The sequence below is a fragment of the Pogona vitticeps genome, chromosome 4 (genome assembly GCF_051106095.1).
Source record: "Pogona vitticeps strain Pit_001003342236 chromosome 4, PviZW2.1, whole genome shotgun sequence".
NCBI classification, from domain to species: domain Eukaryota; kingdom Metazoa; phylum Chordata; class Lepidosauria; order Squamata; family Agamidae; genus Pogona; species Pogona vitticeps.
Window position 1 is genome coordinate 203,735,163 of NC_135786.1, and position 15,659 is coordinate 203,750,821.

A 15,659-nucleotide genomic window follows, 5' to 3' on the forward strand; every position below is an offset into this window, starting at 1 on the left:
ATAATTATATGGCAACATTTTGAAGTGTCCCTAATTTATACATTCAAAGGGCAACATCAGTATATTAGTTGTTAGTAAGCCCCGGACAACACTGGATTTCTTTGCAGTCGTGTTGTAAGTTAGGCTTTTCCCGCTTACAAAATATGAAGTAAACACTGGCAAAAGCGTCCACCACACGCAAGTCCTTTTCCTGCATATGCAATAAGACCAAACTTATATACCTCAATACCCTAGGCTGCCAGAAAGACAAAACAAGTGGGCCTTAGATCAAATCAAGCCGAAACTTTCTCTGGAGGGAAAAATAACAAAACTGAGGTTGCCCTACTTTGGGCACATCATAAGACGGCAATATTCAGTGGGGGGAAAAATAATGCTGCGAAAAGTTAAGGGCAGTAGGAAGAGAGGAAGACCAAATACGAGATGGGTTGAGTCCCTAAGGAAACACGACCTTGAGCTTGCAACAGCTGAGCAGGGTTGTTGAGGCAGGAAGTTTTGGAGACTGCCTGTTCATAAGGATGTCAAATTGGAAGTGACTTGATGGTATCTAGCAACAACGGCAGTTTCAAAGATCCACAGTACTTTACCCGCCCCCCGCCCCCGCATGGGGGGGGCGAGGAAAGGAAATGAGAAAATGGGCAGCAAAACTGACTAGTAGGCTGTAGAAGAGAATTGTCGATATAATAGGCTGCTGGAATTTTTCACATTTACGTGGATACGTAAAAACATGGAAGTTAAGAACCCTGTATTTAGGTGTAGTGATGGTTCGTCGCATTCTAGTCAAAAGATCCCCTCCGGGATTTCCTTATTCAGTTTCCATGCAAACAAAGAGTGGACGACTTTAGGCTTCGGGACATTCACGCCCGAACTGTAACGAGGACCTAGTAAACTGTATCTAACAGCACTACATAGGATGTTTAATACGTTTTCCCCCCACCTTTTCACTTGCCTTTTTTTTGTTGTTGTTTGTTTGACTGAGAAGCCCCAGCCAAGAGTCTGGTAACAGAAGCATGAAGTGGAACATAGTTCTTAGAACAAGAGTTCTCAAATCTGTTATCTTAAAAGGTCAGCGGAATTTTGGTTTTGTTACAAATGCGAAACAGAAGTTGCTTCCTAGAAGGGGCGAACTAAGAGAATTAATCTGATTGATGTTACAGTATTTCATCCCATCAAAGAAGGGATTCATTCTTCGATAATACTACGCTCTTTTGGCCCCAGGAGAACAAGGGTTAATATACACGGGCATATTAGTCTTTTGAAAATATGCATCTGGTTTGACAGTGGGTGATTTCATTACTGCTTCAGTTTCTTTCTTCTTTCAACACGGCTCTGAAACATTAGGTAAGATTAAGGGCAGTATGAAAAGCTTTACATTTAAATAATATGAAAAAGTTCCCGGAACCAAATAACTCGTGGTTTGCAGGAATCAGTCGGTTTGGTTACTCGCACGGACCTATCATCGCGAGACTTTAGGGCTTTGAAGGTGAAAGTTTGAATCTTTAGCTCGCGCCCGCCTGTCCTAACGGGATTTCCAGGGAGGCTCTTTGGAGCACAGACGGTTCCCTTTCAGCCCCACAGGCGGCTGCCTCATTTATTTATTTGTTTAATGTACACATTTAGAATCTTAGACCTGCAGAGCTGGAAGGGACCTTCTGTATTATCGGATCGTCTTTGTTTTGCTAAAGCTCGCACAGTTCAGTGGAGTAAGGAGCGAGAGAAGTAACCAGAGGCGTTGGTCTGTTTCTGCAAGCAGTGACAGAAAGCAACTTGTAGCCTTTGGGAAGAGTAACAGATCTACAGTTCGATCTTACGCATGTCCTTTTAGATGTAATGCCTATTGAGTTTAGTAGGATTTACTTCCAGGTAAGGTACAGCTAAATCTAGTTGTGACGTGAAAGGTGGCAAGGCTTTTTTTTGTTGCTAAGGAAGTAAACTGTGTTAACTGTTCTCTCTGGCTTTACTTACTCTGTGGACTCCTCAATATACATTGCTATTCTTATTAGACTGAGAACCTGATGCAACTGCTGTATTATTTTACTACTAAGTGTTGTTTGTTATCTCTATGCAAACTTTAAAATGATCAGTCTAGCAAATACAGATCTTGTTCCAGTGTTTCTGTGTTCCTTTTTTGCTTGAAAGTTTATGTGAAGTTAATCATTTTGTACTTTGTGACAGATCTTGCTGAAGCCTACTAGAAAAACATCCAAGATTGACTGCTCAACTTCAGTGTCATGGATTGTGGAACTCAGTTTATTGAAACTCTGAAGAGGGTAGGATATTCAAAGGCATATTTGCTGAATGGAGAAGACTTTGACTGGTTGTTTGAAACTTCAGAAGATAAATCATTTTTGGAGTGGTTTTGTACAAATGTGAATGAGCAGCATGTATTATCTGAAGATGAGCTGCAGTCATTCAATATTCTTCTGAAGACATCAAAGCCTGTCTTAGAAGAAGGGGCTGTAGATGAGGTTCTCAAGACTTGCAAGTCTCTGGAGTTGAACACCAATATTTGTGAAGAAAACGAAGAAGAAAAACTTAAAACTTTAGAAGATGAGCTTCAGGCCCTTCAGAAGATGAAGCAGTTAAAGATTTGTCGCCGCAACAAACTTCAAATGGTGGCCTCAGCGAATAGTCTGATATCCCTAAAGCTCAAAGAAGGAGCAGAGGAACCGCCTAAAAATCTGAAAGAGGGCCAGGGACTTTTCACTGCTATGAATACAAAGATGAACAATGAGCTGCAATCTCTTAATGAAGGAGTTGAGAAGCTGATCTCTTTCTTTAGGGCACCTGAACAACAAGAATCAGATCCACACTCTGTGCTGCTGGTCCAGCATGTTTTAGATAAATATTTGTGTCAAGAAGAACAGAGCACTGCTGCTCTTACTTCCTATACAAAAAAGCAGTTTTTCCAAGGTATAGCTGAATTGGTTGAAAGTTCCAAAGAAGAACATTTCCAGCTAGTAGATATGAAGAATTCTTCCATTAGTGAAGAGAGCAATGAGGCATGTGAAGAAAGGCTAGAGCTGACTAGGTTGCAGATGGCATACGTCTGTGCTCAGCACCAACTGATTCAACAGAAGGCCAAGAATCGAAGTATGAGAGAAGGTCTTCAGTGGGCAGAGGAAAATATTTCTTCTTTGAAGCAGGTAAAACTATTATTATCCCACACGCAGGCATTGTGCCATTTTGCAGATATAAAGAACCTACAGAGAGCAATCTGAATAGTTAAAAGTACATTGTTTGGTTGACCTACCATGACAAAGTTTTATGTAAGGAAGGAGACAATTTCTGATCACTCATTAGTCTGACACCCTTGGTTTTATGTAAGCTTCGATGTGGCAGAGAAGTGATAGGCCCCGATGAAGAGACATAATTTGTAATAGTTGTACAGATGTCCTAAGGGTCAATGCTTAGGTTTTCAAGACTTCTTGGTAAATCACCATTTATGTAACTTCTGTTCTATTCCTTTGGTACTTTAATAATCCTAAAACTGCTGAGCTGGAAGGGACCCCATGGATCATCAAATCCAGACCTTGTTAAGGAGGCCCAGTGGGGAACTGAACTCCCAATCTCTGGCTCTGCACCCAGAGATCTAAACCACAGAGCTTTAAGTCTGCGGCTGCAGAGCCAGACGCTGGGAGTTCAATTCCCCACTGGGCCTCCTTGACAGGGTCTGGACTTGATGATCCATAGGGTCTCTTCCAGCTCTAAAATTCATAGTGGTTTTAAACCATTCCTTGCAAACACTTTTGGTTTTCCTCATGCCATAGTATTTCCTAGATTTGGACAGCTTCTGTGGGTTTTTCCCCTGTTCTTACTCTATCTCAATTTAGAAGCAGATTATGAATCCTCTAAATAATATAACTATTTATGTCCTCCAGGCAACTTATTTTCAGGCAAAGGAAAACCTGGCAAAACAGTAACAGTTTCACATGCATTATCCTTCCTCTGCTGAAGTAATTAGGCCATGCTGTCTAACGTATGGTGATTTTTAATACAGTGGTGTCTTGCTTTACGATTGCCCCGCATTACGACGAAACCGTATTACGACGATCTTTTTGCAATTGCGATTGCAAAATGATGGTCTGAATGGGTTTTTTTTTCGCTTTGCAATGATTGGTTCTCTGCTTCGGGAACTGATTCTTCACAAAACGACGATTTTCCTCCAGCTGATCGGTGGTTTCATAATGACCGCCTGGTAAATAAAATGGCTCCTTGCTGTTTTCTGGGACGGATTCATCACTGCACAGGCACCGAAAATGGCTGCCCTATTCAGGATCTTCGCTGGACGGTGAGTTTCCAGCCCATTGGAACGTATTGAAGGGGTTTTAATATGTTTCAATGGGCTTTTTATTTTCGCATTACAACGTTTTCGTTCTACAACGATTTCGCTGGAACGAATTAACGTAATGCGAGGCACCACTGTATGCAGCAATTGTATAGTATGTAATGACTTAACCATAACTGGAAAAAGCTATTACTTGGACTACAATTCCCAAAACCTGTGAACTCACACAGCCATGGGTTATGGTGACTGGAGGATTTTGACAGTTGTAATCCAGAAACCCCACCTCATCTGTTCTTCAGATCTGGTTTTAGTATTATTTTATTGCTATTTTTATGTGCTTGTGGTATGTTTAAAAATTATATGTTGATTTCTGGAACAGCATCTTGGTGACTTTTGAACAATGGCATAAAACGATAACAGATGGATAAGAGCTGCAGCCATGTTGTATATACAAAGCATCTGAAGTTTTAAATGTTCAAACAAACTTAATGGATAGGCCTGTGACAACAAGAAGTTAGACACTATTAAGAATAAGTAAAGACACAGAGGGAGGTAGCTCTAAGCTTGTGCCTCCAGGTGATGAAACTCCAACTTTCTTCCTGTGCAGGCTTTCTTTGCTTCAGAATAGAGTTCTGGCAACCCCTTGTCAGAGGAGACTGGGCAGATCATACACCTCCTGCCCAAAGGTACAATTTCACTCTTAAATCCCCTTATGCTTTTTCTTCTCTTACCATACAGAGGGTGGATTGCTAACCTGGAAAGGAAAGTGATGATGATTTTCACTTAGGTCGTCACCTTCCAAAACTCTTTATCCCAAACACAGATTGGCCATTCTTGGACATTCATCCCCTCCACCCCCACCCCATGCAGGGCATTCTTAGACATTCATCTGACATCCATTCATATATGGAAGCATATCAGCATATCATTCAAGCTGGTAGAGCAGAGCAGTCTTTTGCGAAGCCAATTCTTACAAAAAGCTTGTTTATTAAAATTTATTTTTTCCAATCTAATACACAGGATCTATAGTAAAAAACCAAATCTGGGAGACCAAAACCCGCCCTTTGCTTGGCATCTTGCATTGCTTTAATTTTAATTGTTTTTTTTACCTTGCCAGACAAATCTCATAATTATCTTGTTAAGTTCTTGAAAAAAAAACTGTTTTAATATTATGGGAATTGTCTGAAATAAAAATAGAATTTTAGGTAGAACATTCATTTTAGCGGTTGCTATTCTTCCGATCAGCGATAGCTCTAATTTGTACCATCTCTCCAAGCTATTCTGTATCTCTTTCATCAACTTCATATAATTATCCTTAAATAATGTGCTCATTTATTGTGACTTGGATCCCTAAGTATCTAACTCTTTTTTCTTCTTGAAAATTAGTTTTTTCTATTAACTTATGTCGTTCTTGTTCTCTCATATTTTTGACCAGTATTTTTGTGTGGGTTTTTTTGGTTTATTTTTATTCCTGCCATATCACCAAAATTTTTCAACATCTCCTTCAGATCAATTTAGTCAATTGGATCTTCCAATATACAGTAATAACTAGATCATCTGCAAAAGCTTGGAGCTTATAGGTATGACCTCTTACTTTCAGTCCTTTTATTTCCTTTTTACCTCTAATTTGCTCAGTTAATATTTCTAGAGTAAGAATAAATAGTAGTGGAGAAAGAGGGCACCCCGTCTAGTACAGTGGTGCCTCGCTTAGCGAGTGCTCTGTTTAGCGATGAAATTGCATAGCAATGAACTTTTTGCGATTGCTTTGCGATGTTCCCTATGGGAGAATTTCGCTTTGTGATGATCGGTTCCCTGCACAGCTGATTGGCGGTTTCAAAATGGCCGCCGGGGAAAAAATGGCCGCCCCTGTTTTCTGGGACGGGTTCCTCACTTAAGAGGCACCAGAAATGGCCGCGCTATGGAGGATATTCGCTGAACGGTGAGTTTTGAGCCCATAGGAACACATTAATCACGTTTTTATGCGTTTCTGTGGGCTTTTTTATTGCGCCGTTTTCTAGTTGCCAACATGGTTGCATATATTTTATAGTCCATGTTCAGTAATGAGATTGGTCTGTAGTTTTGAATTTCTTTACCCACCGTGTTTTCCTTATGTATAAGAGAAATTATTGCTTCGGACCACGTTGGTGGCAGTTCTCCCTTTTCTACAAATTCCAAGAGTTTCTTATATGGTTTGAGCAATACATTTTCTAGTTCTTTATAATATTCCGCTAGCCAAACATCTGGACCTGGATCTTTCTTTCAGTTCTGTATTTGTTGAGTTTTGTTTCAACTGTAGTTCTTCTGAGGCTAGTCTATTTTCCAAAATCTTGTATTGTTTTGTGAGCAGAAGATCCGAAGTGTGCCGTCCTCAGTAGAACATCCTGTGGAAGAGAATGAAGGCTGTGTAGTGGTTGAGTTAATTAAGTTAGATGATTAGACCCTAGGGTGTGTTCCATAAGATGGACCTCTCCATAAGGCTCACCAAATTTTAGGAGAAGAAAGCAGATAATTTGTTTCCTGTGTTCTTCTCCTAAAAATTTGGTGCGTCTTATGGAAAGGTGTGTCTTATGGAGCGAAAAATACGGTAATAAAGGATGTCCAGTAGATGGCAGCAGGGGCACATGCACAGATGTACCCTGAATGAACCAAACTCTTTATACTGTATATTTTTTTTATTTACAGTTCTTCTTTTTTCCTTTCTCCCTGTATTTTCAGATCTTTCTCATATTTTTCTATAAAGTCTTCTGCTTTCATTGGTGATGTTATATTATATCTGTGTGTGTCAGTTCGAAAAAATAGACCTTCTGGTGTCAGCCATCTATATGAAATTCCATTTTGTTGCAGCAACAATGCAAGGGGGGGAATATTGCTTCCTTCTTTGCCTCATTTGCCAGGGAATTTGTTTTAAGACATTTATTTTCTTCTATTATCAACTGTTTATCTTATGTGGCTCTTAAAACCTTGTCTCTAAATAATTTCTTTGTAAATCTCACATGAATTTCTCTAGGTAGCTTATTCCTTCTGATGTATGCTGTGTTCACCCTGAAAGTTGTTTCCAAAAAGTGATGGAAGGGCTGCTTCCATCCCTATTTCTGCAGCCAAGGCTTTACTCATTAACATCTCTAAGTCCTCCCCTTTCTTTTCTGGCACATTTTGAAATCTGAGCATTTCCGATGCTCTCTCCATCTCTAGCATTATTAATCTGTCATCATTTTGTTTTTGATTATTCTGTATTGCCTCTAGGGTTTCTTCAGTTTGGTTCACTAGAGTATCTGTACCTCTCTCTTTTTCCTCAAGATCTTGTGTTTTTGATTTCACTTCAGTTTTGTCTTGTTTGGCTTCTGATAACTCAGTTTTCATCTCTTTCATCTGATCTGCTATTTGACTGAGACATTCATTTACTTGTTAAAATCATGTTTTTAGTAAATTTTGCATGGTATTTTGCCATTCTTTGTCTGGTTTTTGTGCCACTAGTTTTCCCAGACTTTGAGACTGGGCGGGAGAGGTTCCGGGCGTTTGGGGCTTTGGTTTTTTTGGAGGCCATTTCAGTCTTTTCCATAACAATATCTCAATATTCTTAGAGGTTGTGTGAATTTTACTATACCCTTTACCGAAAAAACAAACAAAAACCAAGGCTTAAATATACCACTTACTCGTTCAGAAATTTCCCCTATTTAACCCATAAACAAAACCCACAACCAACCACCTCTCCTAAGATCTTCTTCCAATCTTTACCCAGATATTTTAGTATATAAATCAGCCTTTAGCCCAGCAATTTAAAAAACAACCATATAACAAATGTTCCTTCTTCTCAAAAATCCTAGCAATGATGTTATATCTCTCAACCTCTGTTACTAGAGTCCCATGCAATTCAACGAAGAAAATCCAAGCTGACAACAATTACAGGATTTCAAACCTCAATATCTGTACAGTTCCAGCCTGAATGCGATTTTCCAGAGTCTCAAACAACGTTCCAGATGTCAAGATGAAGCTAGGAAAAATCTCTGGTTATCCCACCTCAGTATTTGTACAGTTCCAATCTCAGTACGATATTCCAAAGTCCCAAAGGCTTCCCACATATCAAATCCAATATAATATAGGAGGTGTATTGAGATTGTCACTCATCTTTCCTCCAGAAGGTGTCCTTATACTCCACTGTATGCTCCTTCCACCATAAATCCAACTGACAACTCCAGTCCTGGTTTTCCCAGTTCCACAATCCTCAGTGACTGTATCTTCCCAGTATCTTCTCACAGTATATAAAATAGCCCTTTACAGCCGTAGCCTCTGGGGGGGGGTGAGGTCTCCCACGGCTTCCCCACTCCCGAGATATTTATACAGTTCCCAAGCTTTGATAGCACTGTTGAGAAGTCTAGTAGCATAGCATTATTATTACTTTTTCAGTTTGTTTTTCTTACTGATAAGTTTTAAGTCCTGTCGTTATTTAATTCACGCTGGGATTTTTTCAGGATCAGATTTTTTCTTCTCTCACTCTCTCATTTTTCGCCTTGACCGGCCTACATTCTAAAGATAGTTTGCTTTTGAGGCAGCAGGCTGGTAAGCAAGCTCGCTGCTTCTCCCTTCCTTTCAGCCAAATATTTTCACTCTAGTTTCTCTTTCCATTATTAGGGCTATTAACAGGTCAAAGGCTTTAACTTACTTTATTGTTGTAAATTTTCAACGCTGTATTTGTTTGTTCTCCTCTCCTCCGGAGGGGGTGGGTTACTCATAGCTCACTGCCAAAGATGGCTCCTGCATCCAATCTGTGCTTGGGTGGTCTCTTCAGAGGGAAGAAATACCAGGTTGCTGCCCAGCTTCCTTTCCCTCTGTTGCTCACCAGCTTCAGGGAGACTTCTCCTAGCATGGGTAAAAGAATGGATAACCTTAGAAAATAATAGATTACTCAGTTTGGAAGGACATGATTTTGCAGTTCAGCTAACATGCTTTTCTATGGTACAAAAATGATAAAGAGCAGAAACAGTTCAACCTGCATATGATAAGAAGAGCTCTACTAGGGACTTGGAAAAAGATCATCCAACAGATCTACCAAAAAAGCACCAGTCTGGGTATCACCAATAGTGGCTTTTACACAACCTAATCTTATGACTAAAGCAAAACTTCTAAAATACTAAGATATATTTAAAAGGGATTGTGAGTTAGCACAAAAATGGTCTGAAGCTCTCCTCTGTCACCCTCATTAAGAGGTTTTTTAATTCCTCCTCACTTTCTGCTATCAGACCGTATCCTAAATTGTTAATTAAACATATTTTTTTCATCCAAAATAGGTTATTATGGGACTGTGGAATTTGTTAGTGGTATGATTACAGACTAAGTAGAAACAAATAATTTACAAATAAATCTGTTTATTTTTCAGACTCCTGGAAAAGAAAAATTTGAAGCTAGAATTTCTAGCCTGAATAATGATATCTCAAAAATAAAAAAACATTTGGCTCAGCTAAACCATGAAACCATACCTTTCCTGGCAAAGGAAGATGCAGAACTACTGAACATGCCTGTGGTCGGAGGTGATTTTGATCTACAGATTGCACGGCAGGAATACTACATAGCAAGACAGGATCACATTTGTAATCAGTTGATGAAACAGAAGGCATCATTTGAGCTTCTGCAACTGGCTTATGAAATTGAGTTGAGAAAACTTAGGGATAATAGCCGTTTGCTAGAAAATCTGATTCAGGATCTAAAACAGAGCAACATCACTTTTGCGGAAACCTTAGAAACAATGACTGAGCCATCTATATCTCATCATAAACTACCAAGAAGTACTATTGACTCAAAGGATAATGCCACACAAAGGTAAGCTGCTGATTGGCTGTCTGACAAAATTATTAATAAATAATTAATGCATTGAGTGCAAAGTCTGTCGTGGGAAAACTAACATCTCAAATCAAAATGTGGGAGTATGTTCCATTCCTTTTGATGGATCTTTCTTCTAGATAATTGCTCCGAATCAGCATTTGTATGGACTTGTGGTGGTACTTTTAATTCTTATATGAAAATGTTCCCTACCAAGCACTGTTTTAAATGGCTCCTTAGATGTATATCCACGTTATCAACATTTAAGGTCATTTAAGCTGACTGCCAAGTTAGTGCATGCTCTCCAGTTTATATATATGTATATATATATGTGTGTGTGTGTGTGTATAAACACACACATGGAGTGAAAGAAGGCAGGAGAGGAGATACAGTACATTATATTTTGAAGAATAATTTTTGTTCAATATGGCTTCCAAGTTTGGATGTTTTCAATCTGGGGTGAGGTCGGCAGGTGCGGGAATCTGATAGACAAGCAAGACCCGGTATGTGAATGGTGGAGTGCTCATTGCTCACCTCTGCTGCATACAAATACCTGTTGAAAACAGTAGATGGCCAAAATTCTCTTGAGTAAATAAGGTCCACAGAATGGTGATTATATTACTACATCAGGTAAATGAAGCCATCCCCTTTCTCTCCTATAGCTTCTCTAAATCAGTGGTTCTTAACGTGGGCGATAATGCCCCCCAGGGGGCGATTTCATTTTTCAGGGGGGTGGTAGAACGAAAAGGGGCGGCGTGGGGGCGCTGGAGCAGAAAGGGGGCGGTAGGGGGGTGCTGGAGCAAGCCAAACCTGTGAAGATGGCTGCAGCCTTTTTACAGTGAGCATGAATATATATTTTCCTCCAATTTTAATTTAGTTTCAGACTTTTTGTCTTGAAATTTTTAGTTCCTGCATTTGTTTTTATGCCCTTTTTATATTTCTTTTTGCGTCTTAAAATTCACTTGCAACTAAACAATTAAATGTTACTTTTGGGGCGGCATTTCATTTTCTTGGAATTTAATTTTGTTTTCAGGGGTCATTGGATTTAAGTGTCTTAATAAATAAATAAATAAAAGATATCATCACCACGGGGAGGGGGGGCGATGATAACTTCCTCAATGGCTCAAGGGGGCGTTTCTTTCAAAAAGGTTAAGAACCACTGCTCTAAATCACTGTTAATCCATTTCATCTGTGGGAATTGGAGGAAGGGAGGTAGAAGTCTTTGATTATCAAAATCTCAACCTGCTGGTAATGTAATCTCGCAGTGGTGATTTTCAGGAATCAAATACTTCCTCCTGCCATACCATAGCTCTCATCCATAGCTTCTATCCAATAAAATGGATTACTTATGCATCATATAAGCTGCAGGAAAGAAGGGGAATGTAACCGCGTGGAGGAGACTTAAAATGTTGAGGATTTGGGCCAACCCATATTCACTTACATCTTCTATGGAAGGGACTGATAATTCCTTAAAATGCAGCAGTTTGGGCTGAATTCTTTGGGGGATAAGCAGTATAATTTACTTGGTTTCTCTCTTATATAGAAGCTGACTGTAAACTAGGTAGGTGGATAATACTTATTAAATTCCTTGTTACTGGTGATTTAGGGTGTTTTAACATAATGAAATATCTTGATGAACATGTTCACACCTCACAAGATTCTTCACATCCAGAACAAGACCAAAAGAATAATAGTACTTTTATTTTTTTTAAAGTACACAGACCAGGGTAGCAATTACTGTAGTTTTACACAGTTTGTTTATGTAATAATCATTCCTGCAAATGTCAGAAGTCTCCACAAGATGAGCAGAAAAATCAGGTCAGAGAAATTTTGTGAATTCTCATGGAAATGAAAGTGACAAGCAGGGATTTACATTTCTATCCAGAACTGGCTTGTCTTGTCTTTTTGTCCAAGGTGAGACAGACAGTGAGTGGTGTGATGCTGTTGACAGCAATGCAATGGAAAATGGTACTTCTCATCCTGCCTTTTGTAGGTGGCAGGGAGCTTAGACCATTACTAGTTCCCTCGCAGCTTTCCGGAAGCTAATAAAAACATGGCTTTTTAGAAAAAGCTTTTTGGGTTCTCCTCCTCTTACAATTGTGCAAATTTACATGTGCCTTGATTCTGTTAAGTGACCATTATCGCCATCAGGGCTCTTTTTTCTGCCCAGAGTAGCAGCATGCAACTAGATGGCTGGTATAAACATTTAATAAATAAATAATAGTTTCTGTTTGTTTTGAATAACAAACCATCTTACACAAAGGAAATAAAAATGGTACATGTAACTTTTGTACCAGATTTAGCGTTGAATGCCAAAGCAACTATTACACTCCCATTACTGAAATGACAGTTTGTTTTCGCAAATAAGTTTTATTGAAGTAACTGACTGTTAAGATGCTTTATTGTTTTTCCAGACTGCTTTCAAAAGGTTATTTATACTTTGGCAAATCTTATTTCTAATGTGCATTTCTATTTCAAAGGTTGTATCAGCTTCTGGAAGGCCAAGATCCAAAAGAATTGTTCAGAACACATGATGGTCTTCAGCAGATGGCTGAAAAAGTGCATCTAGATACAACATCTGTGCTTGATCAGTTAGCAGTAACTAGTAAAGAACAAATTCTTCTTCTGTCAAAGATGGATGCTGATGTAATTTCCCTTCGTGATTGTATGTATTGTGGTGGAGAAAGTGTCCGCCTTAGCAATCAGGTGAGTGACTGTTTTAGGATTAGTTATGATTGTAGTTGAAAAAATCCTATTAGTTGTACTGTAGTTTTACAGTTTATTTACACAGTTGGCATGTATCTTTGTGGCCGATGATTGCAAGTTAAGAAGTTACTAGCATAGGCATTTTCTGAACCACAGATGCCTACATTAGCTTCTCAACCTGCAGCAATTCACTATTGAGATTTATGCCAAATATGTTACATTTGGCACCTACAGTGATACATTTTTGTAATATTGGACACTGGTGCTGCAGTTTATATACGTACTGTAAGCTTTGTTGAACTCAGCAGCATGGAGGACTTTTGCTGTACAAAAGCTATTCTTCACACCCTAGTTTCAATTTCGTGGCTGTAAAATGTACCTATCAGGAATCAACAGCACACCTCCATAAATGGAGTGCGCAGGAGCAAGTGCTTTTGGAACTGTGCTTTGTTTTTTGCTTGGCCAGAACATTCTGGTCCAAGACTGTCATTCTCCTGCCATCTTGTCTGTTTGAGCTGGTTTACTCACCAATTAAGTTCACATGTTTTCTCAGAACTAGAAGCAGCTGCTTGGGTTTGGAAGGAGCAGACTAGCTGGTTTCCCTATACTTCAACTTCGGAATTTTTTTCTATCCCAGCTGGACTGTCTCCCTCACTCAGGCAGCAAACTATGCAGCCAGTTCAAAGATTAAGTGCAATTTTGTTGTGGCTAAGGCAGAAAGGTGCTTTCCTTGGCTGCAGCTAGTACTGGCACACCACACACTCTGGAGCTGCCCAATACTGCCTTTACTTTGACAAGTGCCCCACGACATGTCTGCTGGCACTGATCAATCTGATGGCCAGAAGTTAGGCTTTGTAGCTGTTGTAATTTTGGAGAAGGCAGATGCAGAAAAAGTACCTTGCACTACTTTTGCCCTGTCAAAGCCTCAGTGGAACATAACCTCATGGGTTATTTTCATTACTAAAATGAATAGCAGAAGAGAACGTTTTATGGCAACCCAAATAATGGTTTGGCTACTGCCAAAATCAGCAGGTCTATGACCTAAAGCATATATTTAGGCTTCCTCACAATTCCAGTTTTCAGTCTCAAAGAACCAATTTCAAAATTGTTTGGCCACTATCTGGAGGAGATTGCCATTTTAAGTTCCATTATAATTTTCTAGATGTATGTTATATATAGATGTGCTAAATGCATTATGGTGTTTCTCCCATGTTTAGGAGCTGGCAGAGCAATTTGATCAGTTGGAATTCCAGTTGAATAAATTAAATCAGCTTATTATGGATTTTCTTGCTGATATAAAAACTAAGAAGAAGGTGCTGGAGAATAATAAATTACCACAGATGGAAAGAAAACTGTACACGTACTTTTTCAAAGATGAAGAGCATTTAAAGAATGTTGTGGAAAGATTGGAGCAACAAGTTAAGGTTCAAGCCATGTCTTGAATACAAGATTTTATACTTCGAAATTTTCTTTAAAATGTTAGAACTTTTGTATTGAACACTGAAATGTGCTGGATGAAGAACAGTGAGAAGGAGGGAAATCCACTGGTCAAGTGTTTACTTGAACAGTTACATATCCTGTGGTTCAGGGACAAAATAACATTTGGCAAATATTCTCATTGAAAATTTAAAGGACTAGGAAATCCCAACTTTGTACAGCGATTCTATATAGATCTGTTACTTTTTTGTTTATTGTATGATTTTGAAGGAGGAAGTTTGCCAGATTTTAGTTTACTCCGGAGGTGAAGCAAAATGAGTAGAATGCTTCATTCCCACAAGTTCTTCAGTTCGATTTCTCCTAGATCCGAAGACTAACAATTGCATCACCACAGCCTCTGTATCATTATAAAACTGACTGCATATTGCATGCACATAGATAACTTTCACCATGCCTATTTGTGCCTAATATTGGTACTAATATTAGTTTAGCTAATATAATCTGTTTTGGATTTTACTTCCCCAATGTTTTTTGAATGCTCCCCAGCAGCCATTCCTAACCTGGTGCTTTTCAGATGTATTGGAACAAAATTCCCACTTGGGTTGATGAAAGTTTTAATTAAACCCAGAGGTCACCAAGCTGGAGAAGGCTTCTGTACAGACTGTCTGCTGCAATACAGAAATATACAGTAACGCATGATTGACATTATAATCTTATACTTGCTTACCTAAAAGTAAGCCTTGCCAAACTTAATGGAACCTGCTTCTAAACAGACACATATAGGAGTAGGCTGTTAGTATTCTATCTTGTGCGTTACAGTGGTTCCTTGGTTTACGAACTTAATCTGTATTGGAACAGTGGACGCAAGTAAAAATGTTCGTAAGTCAAAGCACCATTTCCCATAGGAATGCATTGAAAACCGATTACTCCATATGGGCCGAAGAAAAAAATACAAAAAATTAAAATAAAAACATAAAAATAAAACACGCTGTGGTGGGAGAAGGCTGGGAAAGGTTTCGGATGGCTACGGGAGGTGGCGGTTTCAGCCCTGGTGGTCCCGCGGGGGGGAAGGCTGGGAAGAGTCTGGGAGGGCAAGGGGGGTGGCGGCAGGCCCGTGCAGAGGTGCAGAAAGGCCGAGTAGGTTCTGGGAGGGCAAGGGGGTGGTGATTTTGGCCACGGTAGGCCCACACAGGGATGGAGGAAGGCCCAAACCGCTGCCTGCTGTACCCCTCTGGGACCCTACCCGGTCTTTCAACCATTCTTGGACTAAGTATGTTATTAAGAACAGGAAAGCATGCATTTTTTTAATCCTGTACATATTATACTCATACAGAGTTCTGGGCTCTATTCTGTTTTATTCTCAGTTTGTGGCTTGAGAAAACGAGAACATTTAGATTTCATAGCTTAGAAAGAATAT

At 39.4% G+C, this 15,659-nt stretch overlaps 1 protein-coding gene across 1 annotated transcript; it reads left to right on the forward strand.

Annotated features, from left to right (window-relative positions):
• The first annotated feature begins 1,452 nt into the window (after positions 1 to 1,452).
• On the forward strand, positions 1,453 to 14,883 carry HAUS3 (HAUS augmin like complex subunit 3). Its single transcript, XM_020812919.3, has 5 exons — positions 1,453 to 1,860; positions 2,173 to 3,143; positions 9,660 to 10,099; positions 12,580 to 12,805; positions 14,023 to 14,883. The coding sequence occupies exons 2-5, from the start codon at positions 2,229 to 2,231 to the stop codon at positions 14,245 to 14,247; spliced, it is 1,806 nt and encodes a 601-aa protein (XP_020668578.3). The 5' UTR covers positions 1,453 to 1,860; positions 2,173 to 2,228; the 3' UTR covers positions 14,248 to 14,883.
• The last annotated feature ends 776 nt before the right edge of the window (positions 14,884 to 15,659 follow it).

Excerpts from the sequence above, each read along its gene's own strand:
- HAUS3 (XM_020812919.3), top strand. The coding sequence starts at position 2,229 with ATGGATTGTGGAACTCAGTTTATTGAAACTCTGAAGAGGGTAGGATAT. Across the intron at positions 10,100-12,579 it reads AAGGATAATGCCACACAAAG|GTTGTATCAGCTTCTGGAAG; the intron begins GTAAGCTGCTGA and ends TCTATTTCAAAG. Across the intron at positions 12,806-14,022 it reads GTGTCCGCCTTAGCAATCAG|GAGCTGGCAGAGCAATTTGA; the intron begins GTGAGTGACTGT and ends TCCCATGTTTAG.